At 42.0% G+C, this 27,111-nt stretch overlaps 3 protein-coding genes and 2 long non-coding RNA genes across 5 annotated transcripts; 2 read left to right on the top strand and 3 right to left on the bottom strand.

Annotated features, from left to right (window-relative positions):
• Positions 1-560: 560 nt before the first annotated feature.
• On the top strand, positions 561-1,784 carry LOC104454499. Its single transcript, XR_005546877.1, has 2 exons — positions 561-1,127; positions 1,496-1,784. It is a non-coding gene; the product is annotated as an uncharacterized LOC104454499 (long non-coding RNA).
• A 4,005-nt stretch (positions 1,785-5,789) lies between these two features.
• On the bottom strand, positions 5,790-7,503 carry LOC104452402 (secoisolariciresinol dehydrogenase-like; the record flags this gene model as incomplete). The annotated part of the gene is made up of 2 exons (XM_039302906.1): positions 5,790-5,892; positions 7,088-7,503. Coding segments are annotated over 2 exons (519 nt in total), but the record flags the coding sequence as incomplete, so codon positions are not given.
• A 77-nt stretch (positions 7,504-7,580) lies between these two features.
• LOC108958257 lies at positions 7,581-9,411 on the bottom strand. The gene is made up of 2 exons (XR_001985402.2): positions 9,239-9,411; positions 7,581-7,916 (listed from the first exon to the last, which is right to left on the bottom strand). It is a non-coding gene; the product is annotated as an uncharacterized LOC108958257 (long non-coding RNA).
• Positions 9,412-11,569: 2,158 nt separating this feature from the next.
• LOC120289062 (ankyrin repeat protein SKIP35-like) lies at positions 11,570-16,773 on the bottom strand. The gene is made up of 3 exons (XM_039303562.1): positions 15,358-16,773; positions 14,362-14,794; positions 11,570-12,856 (listed from the first exon to the last, which is right to left on the bottom strand). Exons 1-3 carry the CDS (start codon positions 15,963-15,965, stop codon positions 12,050-12,052), a joined length of 1,848 nt encoding a protein of 615 aa, XP_039159496.1. The 5' UTR covers positions 15,966-16,773; the 3' UTR covers positions 11,570-12,049.
• A 3,776-nt stretch (positions 16,774-20,549) lies between these two features.
• Positions 20,550-26,921, top strand: LOC104454127 (guanosine nucleotide diphosphate dissociation inhibitor 2). The gene is given in 16 exon segments (XM_018870340.2): positions 20,550-20,751; positions 22,382-22,444; positions 22,518-22,572; positions 22,575-22,600; positions 22,695-22,720; positions 22,722-22,800; positions 22,902-23,074; positions 23,495-23,606; positions 23,727-23,763; positions 23,766-23,806; positions 23,933-23,995; positions 24,142-24,243; positions 24,715-24,839; positions 25,568-25,778; positions 25,883-25,957; positions 26,579-26,921. Coding segments are annotated over 16 exon segments (1,326 nt in total). The 5' UTR covers positions 20,550-20,664; the 3' UTR covers positions 26,630-26,921.
• Positions 26,922-27,111: the final 190 nt, after the last annotated feature.

Below are 27,111 nucleotides of genomic sequence, written 5' to 3'. Positions count from 1 at the left end.
ATAGTGAGCATCAGCGAGTCGATTGCTCATCGAAGGCCAGTCAATCTTAAGTAACTTGCGACCCGAGGTCGCCCTAGACTAATAATTTCAATATGGGGCTGCAGCTGCAAATAAGGCCAAGGCAAAGAGGTATGCCCCGATTAGATGCGGTGAGTGGTCGGAGATGAGAGGATGTCACCAATTGGCGGCGGTGACAACCGAGGTGATGTGGAGGAGGAGGAGGAGGAGGAGGAGGTGCTCGGGATAGAAGGAAAAGAAAGAAAAATAACATAGAGAGTAAAATAACTTAACAAGACCCAATAGGTCGACTAATGATATAAGAATAAAAAAAGTACACATATTTACCTAAGGAAATTAAGACTTTAAGGGATATTGTCTCCAACAAAAATGAAAAGAAATCCACACAAGATTCTAGAGAGAGAGAGAGAGAGAGAGAGAGAGAGAAAAAGGAGGTGGGGACAGAGACAGAGAAGGGGAGTCCAGGGGAGACGAACCTCGGGGTGGGAGAGACAGATGTGTGAATGGTTTTCTAAAACAAGCAGCTTTCGTATCAACACCCAAATCCCCCTCCCTCCCCCTCCCCCACTTGACTTTCCCGTTCACTGAACCCAACCCCCTTCTCTCTCCCTCTCTCTCTGTCTCTCTGCTTCTCCTTCTCCCCTGCTTTTTCTATAATTCAATTCCCATTCAATTCACAATAATTACTCTTCCCCCATCAGGCCAATACACTGCACCAAATCTTTATTCGTTCGTTCGTTCGTTCGTTCGTTCACCTCGTCCGTCCCCTCCCCCTGCCCCCTTCCCAGAAATAGCAGGGGAACCCTCCACCGTTCGTTGCCTTTCACCTGCCGCTCCCTCTTTGTCTTTCTTGGCTGAGTTATTGAACCAGCGCGCACTCGGTCCGCTTCGCCTGCGCGTTTCCCGTTTCTGGGTCTTCTTGATTCGGTGGAGTCGAACCGAGAACGAGACGAAAGTTGAAGAAGAATTTGGAACAGAGCGAGGGCGCCCGGAGGGGCTGAGATGCGAAGGAGTCTTCCCTGGCCGAACCCGTCTTCCTTCTGCTCCGCGCGTTCTTGTCCGGGGTTGAGATCTCCGCATAACAGCTGCCGTCTCATTCAGCATCACAGGTACCCGTCTTGAGCTTGGTTCTCCATCTGTTTGTTTGATGGTGTTGAGGTGTTTTGGGTTATGTGGGCTTGTTTCTTTTTCATAGCCTTTACTTAAAGATTAGATCTTTGGAAGAAAAAAGAAACTTGATATATATATACACACAGAGAGAGAGAGAGAGAGAGAGGTGGGGGAGGGGTTAGATAGATGCTCGGATCCTGTTGTAAGCTCTCTTTGCTTCTCAGTTGGGGATACTGTGTTTTGGGATGGAACGTTATGTGTGGAATTTGGGATGTTGGAGACATTCTTGAATTGACTAGGATAGAATGTGATTGCAAGGGAGGTTTTTTCTCTGCATTGATCTTGTTGCTTCGCCGTCGTATTGCAGCTGGATCATGGGGACTTGCCGTGGCTTTGGATCTGAACTCTAGCGTCTCAGAGTTGGAATTAGCACATGTCAGCCGTGTCTTGCTGTTTAAACAACGTCGGTGAGGATATTGAGATAAGGGAGTTGATCGGATATAAGGGAATTGATCGAGCGTTAGGCACTTTCGTCGCCTGCTCGTCTTCGGTTCATTTGGTTACCGTTCAGATAAGCATTGGCCCCATCTGCCGTGCCGGGAATTTCGAGCCACTGGAGCATTCGTATTTGTAGATGAATTTCGAACTTGATCGAGCAGATCCAAGGCAGAGGCAAGGAATCATAAATCTGGGTTTCATAATGGATAGGAGAGTGAGAAGAACGATGGACAGGAACGTAGAATACAGCAGGAAAATGGGGTCGGAACCGGGGCAGTCGGCCGAGGGAATGTTCCATCGGCAGAAAAGTGCCAAGAGGCTGTTCCCAGCTTCGGGATACTTCAGCCTAGAGTCGCTGTACTTGTTGATATGCCTGACGATGTCGTTGCTGATACTACCGTTGATACTCCCGCCATTGCCGCCTCCGCCGTTCATGTTGCTCTTGCTTCCCATCGTCATTCTGGTCGTCCTGGTGGTACTGGCCTTCATGCCTACCAATGTGAGGACTTGACGTCTACATACGTGTAAAGAGTGTGTGTTTCATTTTGCGAGTCGATCATACTATTCTTGTAAACCCTGATCTTCCGATGTTCAAAGAGGAGCAAAAGAAAGAGGATTTTCGAAATGGTTTGTTCATCGGCGCTTCAATACCTTACTTGAGATGCATTTTAACTTTGAGTTCTCGTACATTGCCGTTGCGTAACATCGGTCAAACTGTGTGCGCGACCGCCTATGCATGCCATTGTTATCCTCTGCACATCTGGTAACACTTGCTCCATCAGGAACTTGAAATCAAATCTTTAACTTGGCCAGGACTGTTGTTCAGGCAAAGGGCGTGACTACAAAAAACAAAAGATTTGGGCTAAAACTTAAGTTGCGGGTGCATTTTTTAACTGAAATTTTCATGATAAAGGGGACCTTTTCACTAGAAGGGAAGTAGTTTTCCTCAATTCTAAACATGTTGTTTGCAGTTCATAAAGAAAATTTTCCATTGATCGATTAGTTTTCCATCATTTATATACCAAAAAATATATATATATTAGAAATTGTGGACTTGACTTGGTGCCCCTGAGCATGTTATGGTGGAATTTATCAAGTGACAATTGGCATCACCGATTTGACAATCTAATTGTCCGGTTGAGATTGTCAAGGGCGTAAAATTACTAGTTTTGTGTCATTGGCACTGAGAGAAGTGCCAAATGCCTGGAAGTTTGGTACACTCACCACAAACAATAGCACTAATCGATGTCCTTGAAAGCTACTCAAAATCCCAAAAAGGAAGAACGGTAGGCCGCTAAACTATTAAGGGAAACTTCCAGAAAACCCTACAAAAAGTCTTAAATTATTGTGCCACAATTCATTTAGTCATAATCCTATCACGTGTGCTAATTTTTTGTTCTTTTGGTCAGAAAAACTAATTTTATATATCATTAGAAGTCCTAGACAAAGCCCAAAGAAGGGGCATCAAAACATAGTAAATCTCGCAGAGGTTGAGGGGCTGGGCCAATCAAGAAGAAGAAAGAGTGTTCAATCGTTGGGCTTTAGCTAGCCAATTAGCTACTTGATTCACCATTCTTCCACAATGGGCTACGGATTCTTTTGAAATTATCTGGGCTTGGGCTTCTAAGACAAGTATCTCCACCTCCCATGGCACATGACTTTCGTTCGGAAGTGCTTCAACCAAAACAGCATTGCAAGACTCCAATTGCAAGGTCTCCTCTCTTCAAGATTTGCAGTACTGCAAAGCTTCTAATAGAGGGGGAGCTTAGGCTTGAATCAGCGAGGAAGTAGGAATTCTTTTAACAAATTCATCAAGTAGAACCCGTGAGGCATTGATCGCTCCTTTCGAACAACCAGCTTCAAAGGACCTGTCGACATTTATCTTGAGGGACTCCTTCTTCGGTGAACACTAATTGGGAGGAAAATCAGCTCAAACTGCTGTCGCGACCTGATCTCACCGCCCCTCAATCCCTCACCATCACAAGGAAAGAAAATGGGGAAATGTCAAAGGGGTACTTGATCATGAGAGTTTAAACTTTTAGGGTTATATTTGCTATTATTTCTAATCATAGACTTCGCTGATGCAATTAGGGTCACTGGGTTGGGGGGTCTTCGTCGTAATACATGGTCATTTCTGGTTTTCCAAATATACCAGAGGAGGGCTGCAATGTTCTCGAAGGACGGTGAGTTCCCTATCTGTTGTTGGTGATGTTGTAGCCACTCGTCCATTCGTGTGATGTTCTAACTCGAGATCTGCAATTTTATTAGAGGGCCTTCCAAAACCAAGCCAGTCCTGAAGGAGAGCAGTTAATTTCCTCCTCTCGAAGCAAGTTATAAGCTATTTTGACAGAGTATACTACTGTTATTGTGCCCATCCACACTAATCTGTCTTTTTTTAGATGAGTTCTCAAAAGTATAATCAAAATTTCATGGGATATGTTCAGTAGAAGTCCTAAAACTTGGGTAGAAAGTGCAATTGAGTCACAAAAACACAAAGAGTTCAATCAAGTCTAAAACTTGTCCAGGAAAGTGCGGTGAGTTAAAACTTACAAGAGTTGATCAAATCCTAAAACTTGTCCAGAAAGTGCAATTAAGTTCTAAAGTTAACACTTAGTTAAGAAAGTTAACGGAAATTGCCGACGTGGCGTGACGTCATATTTGAAATGATTTTTTTTTCAAATGGCTTTTTAAAATTATTTTTATTCAAATCTTTAAAAATTAGATTAAAAACTAAAAAGGAAAATGTAAATTTATTTAAAAAAAGAAAAATCTAAATTTATTTAGAAAAACAAAATTGTTCAAAAAAAAAAAAAAAAAAGGGCGGTGGACTTCGCCGCCGCCCATCGCCGAAGGCCGGCAACCGTCGCCGGCCACAGGCGGGTGGCCGGCCCTCACGGGGGCCGGCGACCGTCGCCCCCAGGCGAGGCCGGAGTCGGTCCTCGCTCGGGGCGGCGAGGCTCGCCGGATCTAGGGAGCCTCGCCGAGATCTGGCGAGCCTCGCCGGCCAGCGAGGCCGACGAGGCCTCGCCCGTGGCGGCGACGGCGTGCTTGTCCCTCGCAGGGGCCGGCGGCCGTCGCCCGCCCCAGGCGAGCCTCGTCGGCCCGGGGAGGGCCGGCCACCCCGCCCAGGGGCGGGCAATCGCCCGGCCCCTCCGGCGATGGGCGGTGGCGGAAGTCCACCGCCCTTTTTTTTTTTTTTGAACAATTTTTTTTCTAAATAAATTTAGATTTTTCTTTTTTAAATAAATTTAGATTTTCCTTTTTAGTTTTTAATCTAATTTTTAAAGATTTTGAATACAAAATAATTTTAAAAGTCATTTGAAAAATAAAAATCATATCAAATATGACGTCGGCGCCACGTCGCAATTTCGTTAACTTTCTTAACGGTGTTAATTTTAGGACTTAATTGCACTTTGGACAAGTTTTAGGACTTGATTGAACTCTTTGTAAGTTTTAGGACTCAATCAGGTACTTTGAACGGACAAGTTTTAGGACTTGATTGAACTCTTTGAGCCCACAGGACTCAATTGCACTTTCGCACAAGTTTTAGGACTTCTACTAAACATATCCCAAATTTCATTGACTAATTGTCCATCAAACAATCTTCTGAGTGTATGCTTGTCCTACCTTCCTTCTTTAGGGAGTATGAGGTCAGCAACTTTAGTTGGATTGCCGAAGTTAGCTGACCCACCAATAATTCCACATTTAAGCAATTTCTCTTCTTGTATGTTAATTTCCTCTCTAGTGCCCCCGACCACATAATATATTTCGCAATTATTTCTTTACCCATCAAGATACTTTGTCATTCCCAAGAAGGGCAAGACCCTTTTTTGACTTGCCAGAATGATCCTTCCCACCCTTTTTTGACTTGGCAAGCATGGTTCTATTCATGGCTAGCAAATCTCTAAAACCTATTCCCCCTTTATCTTTTCTAGTTTTGAGTACCTGCCACCTCTTCCAATGAATACCTAATCTTGTTTCACTGTTTTCCACCAAAATGCAGCTATCCTTCTTTCTATGGATTGGCACATTGGGATCTTGAAGAAAGACATAGCATATTGAGGGAGGGTGTGGACGATAGTTTTAATCAAAATTTCCTTCCTTGCCTCTAATATCACATTCTCTTTCTCCCCCTCTAATTTCATATTGACCCTCGCTAACAATCAAGCAAACATCTCCTTCTTAGACTCTCTCCAATCCGAAGGGATTCCTAAGTGTTTTCTGATCTCGTCGATGATAGGAAGCCTGAGTTCATTAGCCATATTCCTGTTCAAAATCAATGGACAACTTGAACTAAAGAAATGCCAGACTTATTCAAGCTAATGGCTTGCCTTGAGGCAAGGCAATATTGATTTAACACTAACACAAGGTTCTAACATTCTTTTACCTTTTCATCTAAGAAAAATATCAAGTCATCGACAAAAAAAAAAAGATGAGAAAGGTTGGATAGTACTTGTTTAATTTAACCCCAGTAATAGTCCCGTCATTAATTGCTTTCCTCATCAAGGCCAAGAAAGTATTAGCCACCAAGATGAAGAAATATGGGAAGACAGGATCACCTTGCCGTATTCTTATTGTACAAGAAGTGCTTCATCAATTGAGAGTGCAGAAAAGGAAGAAAAAGTTTCAAGCTATTCTAAAACTTGACATAAAAAAAAGCATACGATAGAGTGGAATGGGACTTCTTGGAGACTTGCTTAGTAAAAATGGGATTTTGATCATTATGGGTCAAAGAGTTATGAAATGTGTTACTTTAGCATCTAAGTGTTAAATTGAATAGTGAGCCATTGTTCTATCTCCAACCATCAAGAGGCATACATGTGCTAATTTTAAACATTTTGACGATTTGTCAATTTAGTCACAAACCTTATGAAAAGTAGTCAATTTAGTCTTGAATTTTCTATTTGAATGATTGGCTAGAAGGACTAGGCGCAAACCTTATGAAAATTAGTCAATTTAGTCCTAAATCTTTTATCTAAATGATTGGCTAGAAGGACTACATTGGTAAATCGTCAAAAGATTTATAATTCAATTGACATGATCGAAAAGTTAAACTAAATCCAGAAATCATCAACAAGTTTAGGATTAAATTGAAGGTTTATAATTGAATTTGCCGCGATAAAATAAGGTTGAGACTTTTTGGATAATTTTACTAGAAAATTTCAAATAAGAACTTAAAGTGATGATGTTTCCTCATAAGAGGATATGAAGTGAACTTCATCTCAACCAGGAGCCCGAAGTGACAAGCTCAGGTCTTAAATAAGAGCTCGAAATTGCAAACTTAGGGTCCGTTCGTTTCACGGAAAATAGACCAATTCCGGAAAATATTTTCCCGAAAGTCATTTTCCAGGAAAATGACAATATTTTCCGGTGTTCGGCTAAAACCTGAAAATGTTTCGGAAAATATTTTCTGGTGTTCGGTAAAATCTGAAAATGTTTTGGAAAATTTTTTCCGGTGTACTTGGACTCGTCACTCCCCAGATACACATCAGCCTTTGCCACATCTTCTTCTGTAGACTCACCCCCATCCAAGTTAGAATACACTCGGACTCCTGCACTCTCATCAATTTTGAAGAACTCCTTCGTCAATGGCGCTAAAATGAAATGAGGCGAGACACAGTTCACGCGAATTCCATATCGCTCAAGCTCCGTGGCCACGTTCCTCGTGAGCCCCATGACGGCGTGCTTGGAGTTGGTGTACGCGTGGGACGCGACCCCGCCCACGCTCGAGCTAACGCTGCCGACATTGATGATGCTTCCGCTCCGCGATGGCATCATGGCTCGAGCAGCGTGCTTGGTCCCTAAGAAGATGCCCGTCAAGTTCACGCTGATCCCCAACTCTTTCTCACTAAAATTGTTAAATTGCATGAGCAGTGGACGAGTTCTTAGAAGACTTTTCGGTATGTTCAAAATGAGGTGTGCCCAGTAATCCAGAGCAAACTAAGAAAGAGAAATCTGAGTAAAAGCTCCATTGAACTCCTCTAATCAAACAAGAGGAAATAAAAAAAGAGAGGGGAAAACCTCACATTATGTCCAATGATATGACAAAATACCATAACTTGCTCCATAATAGAAACATTTACAGTAGAACGCAATAAGTTACTTGCATCAAGTACCTTACAAAAACATCTTATACCAGATCCTGAGAGGAAGGCGATAGCTACAAACTACCCATTATCCCACAAAAACAAACAAACGCAGCTGAAAATGTTCTTACATCTTGAGAAGAAATCTTGAGCCAGCTCAAACGAGTCCTCTTGTAGGGCAGAGCAGAAGCTGAAATACCCTTACTGCCAAGTATCAAGAAAACCCACAAAGGAGGGACAACCAAAAACAAAAACAGAGTTAGCAAAACTTGCTAATGGAATGCAAACACAAGAGCACTACTGAAAATAAAGGCAAAAAGTAAGCATTCAAAAATCCTACAAACCAAATGGGACTAAAAACAAAAAGTCGAAAAGTAAGTCGAGAAAGTGACTCGGTGGATGTCTTTTCTTTTGTCAATAGGGAATGTGATCAATATCACCAAATTTCAGTCTCTTTAGACAATAAAAACAGCAACCAGGCCACTCATATGGCTAATAGTCGAAAAGTTGATATTCCAAATGCTATAATCACCTTTCGTTGGTTAAAAAAGAGCTACACTCAAACTTCCAGTGGGCAACCATAGTGAAACGAATGATCAAACAATACTAAACAAAGGTGTAGAAGAAGTGTTTATGAGTATAGAATCATGGAGCTGTAATCTCATTAAACAGCATGTGATTCCTATAACTGGCACACGCTTCGTAACTCTTATCACTCCCTAGACACACACAGAACACTGCTGGACCACCAGCACAGCACCTATTTTTAAAGGCGAAATTTTTCGGGCCAATTGCCAAATTGCCTGAAACAAGGGCATGTAATGATAATTGCAGCACATAGAGAAGTTATTTCTTCTCAGAGAGCATCGCATCGATTTCCAGGGGAAAGGTGACTGCCCCAGAAGTAAACCTCCGGGACGTGTGTCGCCACGCTTAGGTAACCGACCACGAGTCCCATCATCAAGCAGCCCAAACGGCACAAAGAGAACAAGGGAGAACTAGAACTTCAAAGCTACAAAAATCAACTTGATACGACAGCAAGGTCCACAATGAAGAAAGGATCATCACCAAAAAAAAAACAACGCATATTCACTGAAGCTCCAAGCGAATGATGAAAAGGCTGATGATCCTAGACAAAATTAGCGGACATCCGCGAACGAGAGGCATATGCATCCTGAAGACACAATCTCCTCATGTCCCAGACACCATCATCTCTGCACCTCCCAACAACACAATCTCGAAAATCCAGGAAAAACAGACGCATCACTATCCGAGAGACGTTCCGCGCATTTAGGAAACACACAGGCGGGCGCGGCTCGGACCACAATCACCACCGAGATCAAAGAATAGCACAACAGCAAAATCACATCCGCAAACAATTTTTGCAACATGAGTAAATCGAAAATCCGAAACATCCAGGTAAAGGAAAGAAGTGAAAACATAGTAGATACACGAAATCAAACGCCGACGATTCACACGGCCGGTCGGGGGAAAACCATCCGGCGGCCGAAGCGAGAGGCGCGTACCTGGATCGCGGATATTCTTTGCTTCTGGTGAGGGAAAACCGTCCGAGGCGAGTGTGCGACTCAGTAGAGTCCGTTGATCGTGCGATGAGGGGATGCTCCGAAGGAGAAGGAGATGAGATCAGAGAAACCCTAGGGAAAGAAGCGCGCCGAAGTCCATGCGTAAGGGAAAATGATTTCCTATGCGCGAGAGGCCGTGCGTAGGGAAAATGATTTCCTCTTTTGAAAAGGGAAATCATTTTCCCAGTGTTCTGAAGGAATTTTCCGTTGACCGGAAAATGTTTTCTTTGACCGTTTATTTTTCACCCACCGAACAGGAAATTAGGAAAATATTTTAGGAAGTTATTTTCCGAAACGAACGGACCCTTAATCTCAAATAGGACCCAAGATTACCATCGACTAGCCAGATCTTAATATGCCTTGGGGCATTTTCGCCCAAAAGCCTTTTTCTTGTGTTTTCTCTCTCTCATTTTTTTCCTTTCCTTTTTCCCGTTGTTTCCTATCTCCTTTTTCTTTTTCTTAATCTTTTCGCTAAAACCTCGCTGCGCTCGAGGGCATTCCTCTCAATCTTGATGCCCAGCTTCTCCACCACACCGCTCATGCCCTCAATTGATGCTTTGATCGTTGTTAAGGCCAAGTATCTTCTTTTTGAATGGTGAATCGAGGGGTTTTAATAACTCATCAATAGCTATTGCTGCTTGTACAAGAACATCCCATTCCTCCTCTCTTTTTCCAGTTTTATTTCTCTTTTACCTTTCTTTCAACCAATTTTCCTCCTGTTTCTTTTTCTAAGGGTGATCCATTCCGATTCCTGGTTCCCAAAAAAAAACACTAGTTCAATCTAGCTCCAGTCCAATCCAATGGAAACGTTTACTTTTTATTTTCCCACAACTTGATGCTTTCTATTATAAATAAATGAAAAAAAGTATGTGTAGTTGGTTCGGAACTGGACTGTCCTTTAGGAACTGGAATCCGAGTAATTTCCTGTTCGGGGGTCTGTTTTGCATGTCACTACTTTTTTCCGCTGCTTTATATCTAGGCCTAATCTTCTATCGGTGGCCACTCGTTTCTCACCCTATTGCTTAGGTGACATGTTAAATCACGAACCGATGAAAGCAAGTTGTCTCGTTGTGCTCTCCATCCCACAGTCAAAATTATCCACAGGCAGAGATCGAGGAGGACTCCGTTGACTGAGGCTCAAAGTGACCACCCTAGCTGGTAGAATTCCGGCGTCGCGGCGTCGAGGCCAAAGCCGATGATCACCGTAGTCTCGACAACGCGCAGGGTTTCGTTGAGGCAGCCAAGACGAGAAAAGCAAGTAATGAGCACGTCGGAGGCGCTCTTGTGGGGGAAGCCACGGTCGAAGCTGGAGAGGGCGTGGAGGATGACGTCTAGAGCAGAGAGAGAGAGAGAGAGGTCTTGGAGGAGAGGATGTGGGTGGAAGAAGAAAGAAAAGTAAATGAAAGAAAAGAAAACATAAATAAATAAAAAATTCAAGAAGAAAGAAAAAAAAAAAGTAAAAAGGCTTTTGACGTAAATGCCTCTGATCATATTAAGATTTGATTGGTGAGTGAGCTCTTATTCAAAATTAAATTTGTCACGTCAGACTCTTATTTAAAGTAAAATTCAATATAAGCTCTTTCAAAAAAAAAATCCCTTAACTTTAGGCCCTTATTTGAAGTTTTTTTTTTACTTGCTAGCAACCAATCTTGGGTCTTAACATTGCCAAGGTTTCAGACGCACTAACACGCCCGTGATTGGATGGGAGTTAATTAATCTATAGATTGGACTTATAGGAGTTCGGATTACTGAAAAATGATGTGAGCATATAGGGCCCCATCCTCGGTTCAATAGTTTTGCATAGACCTTTGCCGAATGTTTAATAAATTCCTCTAACTTATTTTAGCCAATCGAGAACCTAAATCGTCACCTTTTGACTCACCGGGTCCTCGAAATTAAAGTAGGAGTGACGAATCCCGATGCGAACTGGATTCAAATTGATGACGTGAAATAAAAAAAAATCCCATTAAAAAAAGAACCCAAATAAAAATAACCATAAAGGGCGGTCACAAACGCCGTGACGTCGGCAGGGGAATCATCCCTCCCTCGCCGAGTCATGGCGGCGAGTCATACCTCACCACCAATTTTCGCACAAGGTTGGCGGCAACATGCACCCCATTACCGGGAACAGCGACCCTCCGGACCCCGGGATAAACCGGACAAAAGCGTGACAACCGCTGCGGCCCGCTGAACGGAAGTGAATGACGTTTGGCTAGAAAAAATAAGTCTTCTTTTTCAAGCCGGACGCGTTTGAGCCGACCAAACACAAAAAGATTGAGACGGAAGCATTAACTGGACCGACGTAGCATTACAGCATACAAGTCGCTTTCCACATTTAAGACAATATAAGATCCGTACCTAACCTTCTTTTCCCCCAAGAGAAGCCAACCTGACCCCAAAAAAAAAGGGATCTCAGGAAAAGTATGAAGCCGGCCACGAGTATTACAATACGACTATGGAGCTTGCCAACAAAATATGCACATCCAAGGTTGCTCTGTCTTCTTACATATCAAGATCAATACCCATACTCTCCACAAGGCGGCATGAGGATGATGCGGCAGATTTAAGCCGACAGGCGCTACAGCTTTTAGCCAGCAAGGCGACACATCAATGAAAATCTCATCTACCTTCGAAGATTTTCTCACCTTCAACCCACTTTCATGCAATTATTATCGGCGATTCATAGGAAATATAGAGGGATAGAGAGAAGTAAAAAGCATGGAGAAAAAAGGATGCCCGCAAGGAAAACTCTTGCTAGGCAACGTTTGGGACGCCGAGCAAAAATCGAGGAAGGTGATGCTCCAAAATAGACAAGAGCTCTCTGCAAGGGCGCACTGGCTCTAAGGCTGCGTTCTCGAGCCTTCTCACAGCCTCAACAAGCTGTCCCCTGAGCCTTTGGGACAGCAAGCAGCCACCTGCGTCAGTGCACTCCCTGTACAATGGCAGATAGGCTATTGCAGCCCTCAGAGGTCCGGGAATATCCATCAAGCATAATGGAGACTCACCGCGCTTCAGTATCCTCATGAAATTCATGTAATGCATTTGGCCTTGCCTCAGCCCATCAAAAAATGCAGCCTCCGACCAGTGCTCTTGAAGAAAAGCCCGCAGTACAGGGTCTATCGACTCATCTTCTGACCTAGCAATGCTGTCAGCGACAGCGTAAGTTGCAACCGGATCACCAAGAAAATCCGATCGCAGAAGAAAAGCTACACCATCCAGAGAACCGCCACTTCGTTCACCGGCGGCTTTAAGAATTTCGACACTGAGAGCGGTGAGGTTGTGTTGAGGAACATGAGGAAGGAGATACGCAGCGACTTCCACTTGGCTGCTAGCTGTTGCAGCAGTTAGGGCAAGGCAAAGCTCCATGTCTCGACAGCCCCTCCTCACAAACCACTGCACAACCTCCAGACAACCCCTCTCAGCTGCCCTCAACAAAGGACCCAGGAAGGCCATTGCATTCCCCTCTTCAACTAGACACTCCATTGTCCTGATCTTGCAATAGTGAGAAGCAAAACCCAAAGCCAAGTCGACATCAACATCCAAGCTGTTCCTCTGAGCAATCTGATAGAACAAACCAAACAATCCATAAATTTATAACGAAAGGAAAAAACTACTCATGCACTATTGTAATGAACAAAGTCACTATTCAACATGAATATTCTAAAAATCCCCATGGCTAGTAGTCAAGAAAGCAGACATAATAAGAGGTCATCAACAAGAGATTTCATATTTTCAGTTACTGGCAACAGCTAGCAACCAACCCTCTACTTCCACATTGTACCTCATCGAAGAACAGTAGAATCATAAAAGAAATCCAAAGAGACAGTTCATATTTTCAGTTATTTGATTTCCTGTTTACTTCAATTTTCAGCAGAAGGTATGCCACTATCTTATGCATCATTCATTTTACATTGATCTACCATTGGTGGATTCTTCCAAACTTTTATGTTTAATTGAAGGACACTCTTTAAGTTACTTAGACTACATGCTTTGATTCTTGCACTAGGGCATGTAGTTAGCTATCTATATTGTCTTTTCTTATACTTTGGAATCAACTAATTCATCTGAACTAGAATCTAATATTCAAGAACTTGGCAAAAGGAAGGAAAAAGAAATGGTTGCGTGCACAAGCTGACAAATCCATACAATAAATGTAACAAATGCTCATTTGGAGAAAAGATATCAGTAACTGGTTGGCCTTATTTCACATAGGTTTGTCAGCTTCAACTCTCTTTTTAGCCATTGAAGCAAAAGGAACATGTTATGACTATCTGAGTCCACAAAAGTTCAAATGATAAGAATGTCTCCAGGTTTTCTTTGAGTTAAATAAAGGTTCACGCTTTTAACAACACTTATCTTGCTCATCAAAGAAAAGGGAAGAGCTTTCATCTGACTTAGAGCCTGCTCTGCCAGCTTGGGTCTGTTTCGTATTATTTTTGTTCGTGTTGTCAATGTTACTTTGAAACAATGGTCTGTGAATCTCCAGACACTTGGACCAGCAATTTAAAACCAAGAAAATTATCTCAGCCCAAAAGTCAAACTGAAAGGGACACTGTCATTAAGCCAAAAAATTTTATGTGGCAAGCTGGTGTTCCCTGAATAGTCAAGTCACCATCAACCTTCTAATTGGGATTTTTATGCAAGAAGCCAAACAAATTCTAGTTTGTTGGAGGCGTCAGAAGCAGATTTCCAGATTCCACAGCGCACTGAAATACTTTCATATCAAGCAGTACTTAGTGAAGGTAATCAGGACAAGAACCAGGGCACGTTAATATTAGCCACACAAATCATGCCACCGAGATTACATCCATAAGCTTGAGAAGTATGTATCTCGGTTTATATAGAAAATCATCCACCAAGCAATAACTGAAAATCAAACTGAACTAATATACTCCATACAGCACCTTCAACAAAGAAACCCGTACATGAGAAAGATGCATACCCGAACCAAAGGAAATAGAAAACAGAACACAACTGCCATGATGTTCTATGAAAATATTTACACAAAAAGCACAGGCAAAATAAAGCAAAGAATTTTCGGATAATAAACAGGTTAGAAAGATCACCTGTAACAGAATGCGCACGAGTTCTGTACTTCCAAACCGTGAAGCTTCAAGAAAACACTGGTTAACATTGTCAGCACCCCCCTCGACAAGCATGCCCAGCAACCCTTGGATGGCAGTTGCTGCTATACCAGATGCCCAACCAGGATCAAATGTACTAGAGAAAAGAGTAAGAGGAAAGCAAGCTGCGTCAAAAGCCTCTGTGAAGTCCTTCCCTGTAAGATGATTACCAGCAAGATCCAGGAATGTCTTAAATGCAGAAAGCTGGAGTTGAATTTCAACAGCTGAGCTGTGGTTGATCCTATCTCTATTTCCTTGGCACCGGGAATGCAATCCTATACACTTCAATGCCCATTCAGAGAATTTTTGGACCTTCGCACCAGCCTCCGCCTTCAAAACCTCATCACCATTACACTCCTGGAGACGCTCGTGCAACCTGACAGAAAGCAATAATGAGATTCTTATAGGGAGGGAAATGTATAAGCTCCATGCACTGATTTTCCACACAAGTATGGTTGAAGCGGCTACATATCATTGCATGCGTTCATTACTTTCTTGGTTAATTGCAAGAAATCCCTCTCAACAAATAGCATGTGTTTTAAGGATTTAGAAAAGAGGAACACCAGCTAACTTTTATCGATCTAACACCTTATCTCAATTTTTTGACCTGCAGTTGATCAAATTGACACTAATTCACGGAGCATGGATCCCCGACAAGACAAGATCTATCAAAAGTCGAAAGCAGTGTACAAATCAGGACGTACATAACATGGGATAGAAATGAGCAAGAACTGCAACAATACTGCCACAGATTGTGCAGGTTAAATAATTAGTACAGCCACAAAAAAGCAAAACAGATATAGTAAGAACAGATATAGAGATTCATAGCCATCGGTGATCTAAGATCTGCAGATCTATGTCAGCTAAATTGCAGCACGAATAGTTCATGGAACTTTGCCAATCAGACATAATCTATCAGTAGAAAGCTCCAGTTCTTACCTTTGGGCCATCATAGTTACTGTATCTGCCAAACTCATTGTCCGACTTTGGCAAGCCGAGACACAGGAAGCCAGAAACGAAGTCCTAAGAGCCGCTCTCGTGAAGTCATAAGCACCATTAGCAATGATTTTCTTTATTAATCCGGTGATCCCATGCAACTCTTGATGCGTGCTCAAGAACCATATGGAATCCAAAGCAATACATAGAGTATCATTAAGCGTCGGGGGATCAGCCAACAGTATCAAACTCTCGGCGAATTCCCAATCGTGCGAGCTCACCGCTCCCTGAAACAGCCTGCACAGCTCGATCCTGTCTTGCCGACTCAATTTCTTGTCCGGCCCATACTTCTCCTTCTTCGAGAGTCCCGAATCCGCCGCGCCGACTCTGGACTTGAGCTTTCTGGAGCTGCAAGGGCAACACGACGATGTCCTCGCATCCTTGCTCACACGGGAACCATCCGTCGAGCAGAGCGTTAGGCCCCTCGCTGTCTTCCAGACAGAGATCCCCGCTCCCGTCGACAAAATCTCCATTTCCACTCTCTTCGAGCTTCGGTTCACCCGATTTCCCGAAACGTTCGCGGTCCGTCCGATTCCCGGCCTCCAGGTCATTGCTCCACGCCACAAAGCATTTCTCTCCTTCCATCTCTTCTGAACTACGGAGAACACAGAGAGAAGCACCCCGATCCCGATCAAGATCACTCAAAGCTTATTTCTCCCGATTCGAGAAACTCCGTATGCCGAGCCGACTCCGACCTCGAGTCATCAAACGATCGAAGAAAAGCACCTTATATCCTCACCTCGCTCCCTCCTACCGAAAACCGCAGCTACCTTACCTCTCCATAACAGCTCGCCCGGACTGCTCAATCAAGGAAATCAACAGTCTAAGCTCGAATCGGTTCAATACAGGCTTCTGCGACGAGACGGCGGCGGAATACGCAATACGAGCAACCATCGATTCACTCCGGCACCGGAAAAAGCAGCGAGAAATCGACGAAATCCTCGATCGCCTCCGACGTCACCACATCGGCATCGAACCTCGGCCGCCGCCAAAAGAAAGAAGAGCGCTCCCTCCCTCGACCATCAGCTCCGCGAGCACCCGACGCGTTCCACCATCGGAAAGAGATCCGGCGACCCGTCCCCGCCGCCGCCGCCGCCGCCGCCGCCGTCGCCGCAGGCGATCGAGAAGGGCGGACAAATGCTGCGACGAATTCCTCGATCGCGGAGCGGGGATACGCGGCAAAAACCAGGTGCGGAGAGGAGAGAGAAGCTCTAGAGAGAGAGAGAGAGAGAGAGAGAGAGGGAGAGGTCTAGAGAGAGAATGGGGGAATCGAATGGATTGGGGAGATGCGGAGGGGGAGAGGAGAGGAGAGGAGAGGAGATGGGGGAGAATCGAACCTCAGGGAGATTTCAGTGATTGGGGAAGAGAGAGAGCAAAAACCCCTCGTCTTTTTTCCTTTTTTTTTTAATTAATTAATTAATTTATTTATTTTTTCTGGTGGTGCTCTGAGAATTTTGTGGACCGGTAAATGGAGCATGAGAGAGAGAGGGGAGATCCCTGATATTATTATTATTATTTACTTTTTTTGCATTTCATTTTATTCTATTTTATTTTATTTTTTTTATTTGTTTCACGACACTTAGGATGTCACTTGCCACAGTGAATTCTTATGAATTTTTGTATTCACACGGTGTTTAGAATTGGCACTGATAAGACGTCCCGATTCTAAATGTTGTTAGCATAAAACAATCTTTCGATAGAAACTTCTGTCGGTAGCTCAATAATTTGATGCCTAGTCTGAATGTATTTTTTATTTTAACATGTTGGATTCATGCATCTTGTCTCGTCAATCGAAAAGAAAGTTTCTCATCTCTCGCATTTGAGAATATTCTCGATTTTATGTTTTAAAAATTCACAGGAAATGATTTTTTATGTTAAATTAGCTCGAGGAAATACGCGTGCGTGCATGACCGGGGGTGAGTAATGTAAAATAATTATTTCTTTGAGGAAAATGAACGGCTTGTGTTACTCGATGGAAAAAAAAAGAAAGAGGAGCGGGTAATTTTCTCGTTGACCAATTACTAAATAAATAAATAAATCGAGGTTTTCTTTTTTTTCGCGCGGAGCCTTAAAAGGAGATTCTACCATTTCATCTTTACTATTTTTTTCTTATATGGTATGAAGTGCTTGCTCTGGAAATTTGAAAGCCTCTCAGTAAATTCACATAATAAATGAACACCGCATGTGAGATAGTGATAAAAATTTAAGACGATTCAAATAATATCTTCTAATATTATATTTCGATATTACAAAAATCTCCATGAGATGTTGACTACGTTGGTAATTCAAAAACACACGTTTAATAGCATCCGGAAAGTTCGTGAACATCACATCATTCTATGAAGAGAAACAATTAGGAAATTGCACAAGTTACATAATTGGTTCTCTTGTAGGATTGCTCATATGGCATCCAGGTGGCGGTCCATGAGGATTTAGCAAAAATAATCTTGCGACAAGAAATCATTTCTAATTATCTAAAGTCTCGCGTGTCGAAATCCCTAAATAATATTAAGAGAAGAGCCTGTAATAATATGCTAATATAGATTTCAAAAAGAGAAACGAAATTGAGGTCATATCAAAAGTAATGAAACAAATCAAGGGGCGTAAGCGGATTCTCCTCGAGACTTCTCCTTCTATCCCGATGAATACAAGGTTGGTCTCACAATTAGCGTGGTCCGTCGAGATTAGTCGAGTGTTCTAAGACGAATAAACCCCGCCACGGAACAATCTTGAAGATTATATGATTGAAGTCGAGAACAATTTTTTTTTTTTTTTTTTTTTTCAGGAGAGGAGGGGGACAAAATTAAAAATTCGACGGGAGAGAAAAGGGAAGGCAAGAAAATAAAGGAGGGAGGTGGGGATGAAAACGAGAGTCACCACGACCACAGAAAGAGGGTCCGTGACGCAAGCAAACGGGTAGGGGAGTGGGTCCCACCGCAATCATTGCGCACGCACCTGTCCAGTCTCCTCTCTCTCTTTCTCCCCCTGCCCCCAACTTTTGCTTATTTGCAGTTATGCGCCCCCAAATTCTCCGATATTTGCACAATTTCCCCTCTAAACAATTTTTTTTTTTGGACGGACAAAAGAAGGGCATCTTTTTTCTTGTCGCTCTTAATACGAGCTTTTGGCATCGGCTCATAATCCACTAATCCCTCGTCGAGTTTGAACCATCTTCACTCTTAATTTGATTAGATAAATTTGATTAACGAGTGTCTTAAGACACTTTTTAAATAATCAACTTGAGAAAATCTTATAATTTTTGTTCTCGAATTATGCGACGTTAATATTTTGAAAAGTATATTGTTCTTAATCGAGTGCATTTTTAACGAATATCATCTCAACCGGTGCCTTGAAACATTCATTAATAAGTCCATTTTGTGATATTAGCCAAAGGAAGAGCCTTCTCGATTTTTCTTTTTAAAATTTTGAGCAAATGGTGTCAATTGACAATTAGGCCCTTGTTAAGTGTTCTGATTTCCTCATCTTGGAGGCCCACGTGTTTCGATGCCCAAAGAAAATGCGAGTATAGTGATTCAAGTCCAAATATATGGTAGATTGAGAAATTTAGGTTCTTCTAGAGTTATAATTATTATTATTATAATCGTCTCTTAGGTAATGCTTAATAAGATAACATAATTTTCACCTAACCTCACATGACTTAAAATGGCCCAAGCAAGGTGAAGTGCACAAATCCTCTAGCAGCCGAGGGTTAGTGTGACCTCAATGGCCCTAGGAGAGGTGACGCCGATGGTCACACAATCTCAACAACCCAAATCTTGGAGAACCCATACGTCAGTAAAACCAGTTAGCGCAAACTCAAATCTCGTGAACCCAAATATAGGCAACTAGCAACCATCGATCCTCAACTATACTTGATCCTTAATGACAGTTAGTCCTCAACAATCGTCCCCTCACAATAGTCGACTTTGGGCTTGCATTGATTGGAATATGGAGCGATAGATAGTAGGTGCATTTGGTCGAGAGAGATGATAAATTGTATAAAATGAAGGCAAAATAGGTATCCGAAAAATGTTAGCGAGGGCAAAGTTGGAAGAAAATGATCATTAATCCTTCGAGAACTTTCTGAAAATAGTAAAAGCCAAATTAAAGGTCAAACAAAACTTGCTCAAAATGGCCTCGGCACCACTCATCCTCTTGAAAAAGGTCATTTGCACCCGACATCGGCCCTTGCTCTTCGAATCCTCGGGCAAATTTTGTACACGAACTTTAGGAAAAGATTGGAGCATCCTAATTGGGGATTGGCCAATTATTAAGTACAATTATTAGATTTGAAATTACTTTTTTTGGATTTAATCTTAAAATTGTATTTTATTTTAAATCAGGTACAACTTTATAAGTTCCAAAGAGGAATAGATGAGGTAGTGGTCGGTTGTATTAAATTATTGCATCTCAACCTCTTCCGCAAGTTTTTTCTAGGGTACCTACATTTTCTATGTTCTTTTTATTTATCCGTGCAGATTGCCAGATTCGCACTAGGTATAAATAATATTGATACTTCTTTTACTAAAATTAATTTAAGATGAATGAGGTAAAAAATTTTAAATTTCGAAAGAGATATAAAAAGTGTTTTAAGTTATAAAATCCATTTTTGCACGGATTGAAAACTAGTGATTATGAACAATAAAGTTTTAGATAGGTGATAATTGATTCACTAAAACTATACTCTCACTTTAGATGGTGGAAATATAAACAATCGTTAATTACTAGAGAAATTACCGGAGATACTAATAGTAGAATTTTAGATTACGAGCTTTTGGCCATGTTTACACCCATGTACAAGAATTCATAACAAGCTTTAATTACATGTCGTTTAGGGTAAATTCTCACTCGCTTTCAATCCATAATGGTCCGGATATGTCTCGATTGTCAATAAAAGCGACCTCACTATATCAAAAACGGCTGGTGTAACTTGGTCCACGACGCATCGAGTTCATCAGAACCTTCTCATCTACATGGCCATACTAAAAATAGAAAAAAAAAAAACAAATTAATTAAATGATATAAATATAAATAAAAGTGAAAAAGGTCGCGGGAAGCAGCCGCAATCCACGAGCTTGTCGTAGGCCCGTCTTCACCGTTAAACGACGAATTTCGAGCGTCGTTTTTGCGAAATTTCCCGGGACTTCTTCAACGGCTTTTCAAATATCTGCCGCTCTAGTCTTCGCCTCGCCTCCGCCTCCGCCTCCGGACCTCTCCGATCTGCTCGGCACACGATCGGCAGCGGCCGCCATGGACGAGGAGTACGACGTCGTTGTGCTCGGGACCGGCCTCAAGGAGTGCATCCTCTCCGGCCTCCTCTCCGTCGACGGCCTCAAGGTCCTCTCCTCCCCCCCTCCTCCTCCTCCGTCTCCTCCTTCTGTCGTTTCCTCGCTCGATCAGTTGGTTTGATTCGATTTGATCTCATGTCCTCTGGCTCCGATGTCTGAATCCTGATAAGATTCGCGATACCGAGAGTAGATATCGCGTGGAATTTAGCTTGCGTCGTTGGATCCGTGGAAGTTGTGTTACGTGCTGACTTCGGTTTTGAGTCGGTGTTGGTATGGATTGGCGAGTCGGTTGATCATGTTCGGATTTGGAGCGGTGGAGATCGGTGCTGAGGAGATCGCGATTGGGACTCGTGAGCATCGTTTTGATGTGATTGATTGCCTCGGACTTTGGCTGCTGGTGTATTTCTCGCGTTCAATTTGTGTTGGGACGGATGAGCGAGGCTCTTGAAATAGAGCACCTAGCTTTGCTAACCGGTTTTACTTGAGAATGGCGATACTAATTCCAGCGGAGATAATCTGAGAAACCGGTCTGCAGTTAGATTGAGCTTTGCTGTTGTGGTTTTGAGCTGCTGATGAGCTTGATTGAAATTGTGAATTTGCGTCCTGTCATGTGGTCTTTGATCTCAAATGCAAGGGGTGACTTCACGACAATTGAATCGAGTTAGTCTCGAGTACGTTGACTTCATGTGAAGTCATTCTTGAGCATGAGTTAAATTATTTGAATGGCCTAATTGAAGTACTCAATCTCAAGCTTTGAGGACAGTGAAGGCGGAGTAGTAAATTCTCTCAACCGATTGACTTGTCACCATGCCTTCAATGGAGACAGAAGCACTTCTCTTCCATCTTGTTGGAGAGATGCAGATGGTATGTCAACTCAAGGGAGATTGCCCTTTTCGACGATTGGTTGCTTCCATCAGTCTCATGCCAAAAATTATAGGTTGCTTAAGTTGCTCTGCCAGAAAATAAACCAGACCCTATAGACTTGATATGTTGCGGGTATACCTATCGGACTTCTTGGTCTCTAAGCTGAGTCTGGTATGTGATCCTGCGATTTCTGTAGCATATCAAACAATTGCGATAAGAATACCTCCATATACCGTAGCTCTGTCCTGAGCTAGTAGGACAGCGGAATACTTTGGTCGGTTGGCCACTTTTAAATGATCCACACCCTTCTACCATTCTGGTACTGGCAAGTGGACTAGCAGCCCTCGCTTCCCTCTGCTTTTACAGCTGGCCGAAACACTTTTCGTGGAAAATCACGTTAATGGAAGTGCTGAATGTCATTCAAGGCTAGACTAGAGCTAGCTGTGTTTGCTTCCTCATAACATTGATAAGGCTAATTGTTACTTATATGCTATGGGAACTTACTGAAGCAAGTACTGTTCAACGCTATATCCATTCCACGAGTTTATTTATGTACTAACATTTTCTTTTTCAACGTTCATGCTACTTTAGCACTTTCATGTTGCTTGTCATGAAATTATTCCCTATTCTGTCGCTCTCTGTTATTATCTAAGGGCATTTGGATTTTCTCTTTTGAGGTTTGTTGCAAAAAATGCGGTGAAATAACTATTCTAGATGTCCCTCCTTATTCTCTTTTTCCCATAACCGAGACTAGAATAACTACCATAGATTGTTGATCTCTGCTCTGTTGCTGACAGAAGAACCTTTTGAACCAGGTTTTGCACATGGATAGGAATGACTATTATGGAGGAGAGTCAACATCACTTAATCTCATTCAGGTCTGCTTTCTTCGTATGTTCCTGCCATTTGCTGCACTGTGGCCTTATCTTTATTGCTATTGGTGACTTGCAGCTCTGGAAGAAATTTAGGAATAGCGATAAACCTCCTGCGCATTTGGGTTCTAGCAGGATTATAATGTTGACATGGTCCCAAAGGTGCAATTCTAAACTTTGTTAATTGGCCTACACTTTAAGCTCTGCCAGATTGTTTATCCCTATTTATTCTTTGCTGACTAGTGCCCTTGTGTAGTTTATGATGGCAAATGGTACTCTGGTGAGTTCTCATTCATACAGATGTTACCAAGTATCTGTACTTCAAAGCTGTGGATGGCAGCTATGTCTTCAGTAAGGGAAAGGTATGGAGAAGGACCCTGTATTAAAACATACATTTGCAGTATTATTGCAAGTCTGCCTGGTTTTCCTTTTGTCTTCAACAATATGGTACTGCCAATGACAGGTTCACAAAGTGCCTGCTACTGATATGGAAGCACTTCAAACTCCACTCATGGGCATGTTTCAGAAGCGTCGAGCTCGAAAGTTCTTTATATATGTACAAGATTATGATGAAAATGATCCAAAGACACATGAGGGGATGGATCTGACACTTGTAACAACGAGGGAACTGATAGCGTATGTATTTAAATGTTTTCATGGGTTGACATGTCAATTCAATTTCTGTATACAATATTAATACTGCACTGCAATTGCAAAGTGTTTTGCCTAGAAGTTCCCATTCTCAGAACTGATCAAATGATAAACTAAATTTGCTAGATATTTACTGTCTTATCCCACTTTATGTGCTGCCTGGAGCAGGAAGTGGGTCCTCCGCATCCCTGTTTTGGATATTGGATTGTAATTGATATTACTTATTAAAAAGAAGAAAATTCTAAAATAAAGTTGGAGTGTCCTTACAGTGCTCTTAGTCAAATATTTCTTTCATTTTCTCTTCTTCTGCATGATTTTTTTCCAGCTATCATAATCGGTAGGATAGTATTAGCTGGTTAAGGTGCAAAACCCTCGGTCATTTTGCTTCCGTTGATTTTTGAACAGAAAATATGGTCTGGATGACAACACCATTGATTTTATTGGCCATGCCATGGCACTCCATAGAGATGATCGATACTTAAATGAGCCTGCCCTGGATACTGTCAGGAGAATGAAGGTGAATGATCGTGTTTCCCAGAACAAACTTTTTTCTTATGCTCGTAAAAAGAAATATTTCCCATATTGTTTGGAGAGCACTGAATTGACATTCCTCTTCTTTCCATCGGCCACTTGATAGCTCTATGCAGAGTCATTTGCTCGTTTTCAAGGAGGATCTCCTATATTTATCCCTTGTATGGGTTAGGAGAGCTCCCTCAGGTACATTTGGAGTCACAGATGCATGTCCAAGCTGCTGCTGCAGTTTTGATACGCTGGATCAAATCTATTGCTGATGCCTGACCATTTGCTTTGGATTCTGTATGACTTTTTCTCTTTGTAATCCAGGCATTTGCACGGCTTAGTGCAGTATATGGTGGGACTTACATGTTGAACAAACCGGAATGCAAGGTAATTTGGTTCTCGCTTGTATTTTTACTAGTAAATATTTGCTTATTCTCTTCGAATATCATGAAAACGGTGTTTAGTTGCTAAATTTCAAGTTAAATCTGCTACTTATAGGAACAAAATGTTGTTTTATTTCGCTGTTATTGCAGGTCGAGTTCAATGATGAAGGCCAAGTCATTGGTGTCACATCAGAGGGCGAAACTGCCAAATGCAAAAAAGTTGTTTGCGACCCTTCCTACTTGCCTAACAAGGTAATGAATATGACCCTGCGTCATGATCATCACAGTGTATTAGCGAACTTATGTCAGAGTTCAGTTTGTTTGATGTGAGTGGTACTAGCTCGTGTAGTATAACAAGTATATTTGTTTCCGTAAGATGAGACTATTGTTAATTAAACTTTTGTTGAGTTGGTTAAATAGGTGCATATTGGTTCTATCTGTCAGATTCTTTGCATGTGGATCATTGTTGTCGCATCAGTGCATATGGTGGTTGACGTAATAATTTTTTTGCCACTAAGATATGACTACTTTCTCTGGCTTAAAGGCCCTAAACCTTGCAAAATGTTTTACACCCTATCCTCTCGGTCCTTTTCTTTTAATTTTTTGAAAATGGAGAACCAGTAACAAGCCCCAATAACCATGAAGGCACAAGACATGCACACCTCTTTTCTTTTGCAACGACATTGGATGTCGTACTGAGTGGCAATGTGTGAACTTGCGCAGGTTAGGAAAATTGGGAAGGTTGCCAGGGCAATCTGTATCATGGGCCATCCGATCCCAAATACCAATGATTCTCATTCAGTGCAGGTTATTATCCCACAGAAACAGTTGGGTCGGAAGTCAGATATGTAAGTTCTTGTGTACACTAATTGGAGATTACTAGCTATATTTTCTCATTCTATTTGATGTGAAAGTCCGTTCGAGAAATGAAGGGGGAAAAAGCAAATCTCAATGATTATTGGGAAAAAGGAAATAGCTTCTCACCTATCCATTTAACTGCGATTGTTGTATTTGAGGTGGGAAAGGAGACGAACATAAGGGTAACTAGTAAAATTTCTGGTTGGCCAGCTGGTCGCCTTCTTTTGTTTTTGTCCTTTTTGGTTGTGGCTGTAGTTGTGCAGCTTAACCGCGTTTTGTACCTTGTTGGCTTCCCTTCTTTTTTCTCTTGGCACCCTTCCACTCATTATTCCTTTATTCATTATGAGTGTTTGTTTTGGTGCCGTTTTTTATGTAATTATTGGTTTCAGCTTAATATGATCACTTTCACCAAAAAGAAAAACATAAGGCTAACTAATAAAATTTCTGTCCCATGAGATTAATGATTTTTTAATTAACTTTACGTAGACTATCATATTAAGTCAGGATCAGAATCTGCTTGAGCCACCTTTGACTTTTAAATATGATTTGACACTTGCATTTTAGATCTTGAATTGCACAGATGGTTCCCATGTGCCTGCTTAATAGGTTGGTCTTGTATTACCGATGGTTAATAAAATATATTTTTATGGCCTTCTGATTATCTAAGCGTTGTTCTTTGTTTATGACTCCTTATTCAACTGTGCCCATGTTTGAGCAGGTATCTTTTCTGCTGTTCATACTCTCACAATGTCGCACCAAAGGGCAAATTCATTGCATTTGTTTCAGCCGAGGCGGAAACTGATCAACCTGAGATAGAACTGAAGCCGGGGGTTGATCTGCTGGGGCCTGTTGATGAGATATTTTATGACACTTATGATAGATATGAACCAGTCAATGAACCTTCTCTTGACAACTGCTTCATATCAACTGTGAGTTTTGTTCCTCTCTCTCTCTCTCTCGGGGTGATGAATATGTGGAGTTCAGGTTCAATTGTATTGATATTATGTTAATCTCTCTCTTGCTATACCTGCAGAGTTATGATGCCACAACCCACTTCGAGTCGACTGTCATGGATGTGCTTAACATGTATACATTGATCACTGGAAAGGTAAGAAATAAGAATAACTTCTCGGAAATATTCTGCTATCAACTATGAACTTGATGATAAATTCTTTTGTTGGCGTGGCGAGCATGAGACAATCTTTGACAGGTTTTCACGTGGGTTGGAAGTTGGAGGACTCTTTGGAAGCTATTAATATTAGAACTGCTCGGGTCTACCCTTCTCGTTAACTATATCTGACTATTATGCACTTTTGTTTGTTTCACTTAGTCTTTAAGTTATGATCTAATGTTTATCTTAACAAGGTTATCATGCGTTTGGACTAGTTACATAAGCCGTGCCATGCCCTTCCGTCTTTTGTGTCCAATTAGTGCAATCTTGATTGGTGTGGTTGGAAGGGTGTCGGCTATTTTCTATGCAGTATGGGTTCTCAACTTTTGGACCTACTTTATTGTCCCGTGAAACCTGCCCAATAATTCCACCTACTGCACATTTTGTCTTTTGCCTCTGCTAATCAAGTTCATAGTCCCCTTCAATTAATGATCAAAGATGTCCTGAAAATGTAAAATAATGGTATAGCTTATGCATTATATATATATATAGAGAGAGAGAGAGAGAGAGAGAGAGAGAGAGAGAGAGAAGCTGACAAAATTAAATTCTTCTGGGCAGGTTCTGGACCTCAGTGTGGATTTAAGCGCGGCCAGTGCTGCAGAGGAATGAGAATTGAGAGGTTCGGCGCATGCAGTGCTAATGCCTGGCTTGGAGCTCTCAGACATCGATTTTTATTGTCGATGAATCTCTAGAATGCGTTTCTGGTTATTCTATGTACTATCATCTGTGATAATACATGTAAGAATTTACATGCAAAATGTGCACTGCTTATTTGCAATGCTAGACATTAGTGTCTGCTTGATAGTGTTATCCGGAGATGAAACAGTCTGTGGAGACATTATTGAAATATCACGCGATCAATATGACTGGATTGATTGCAACCATTTTCCAATTCAAACGACATGGACTTTCTGTACACATGGATGACCCAGCTGAAGAAGCCATCTAGGTCTCATTCTCATTATTCCATGCGCCAAGCTAATGGGAGCCGAGTGTAGGGGCGTTAATTGATTTGATAAGACTCGTGTGGGACTCGTATGATTAGATAGTCACATGAACCTAGTGCCCACGCAGAGAGGCGGCCATTGAAG

The sequence above is a fragment of the Eucalyptus grandis genome, chromosome 10 (genome assembly GCF_016545825.1).
Source record: "Eucalyptus grandis isolate ANBG69807.140 chromosome 10, ASM1654582v1, whole genome shotgun sequence".
Classification (NCBI taxonomy): Eukaryota; Viridiplantae; Streptophyta; class Magnoliopsida; order Myrtales; family Myrtaceae; genus Eucalyptus; species Eucalyptus grandis.
This window is presented reverse-complemented; position numbering and strand designations above follow the sequence as displayed.

Excerpts from the sequence above, each read along its gene's own strand:
- LOC120289062 (XM_039303562.1), bottom strand. The coding sequence starts at position 15,965 with ATGACCTGGAGGCCGGGAATCGGACGGACCGCGAACGTTTCGGGAAAT. Across the intron at positions 14,795-15,357 it reads GTAACTATGATGGCCCAAAG|GTTGCACGAGCGTCTCCAGG; the intron begins GTAAGAACTGGA and ends GCTTTCTGTCAG. Across the intron at positions 12,857-14,361 it reads TCGTGCGCATTCTGTTACAG|ATTGCTCAGAGGAACAGCTT; the intron begins GTGATCTTTCTA and ends TTGTTCTATCAG.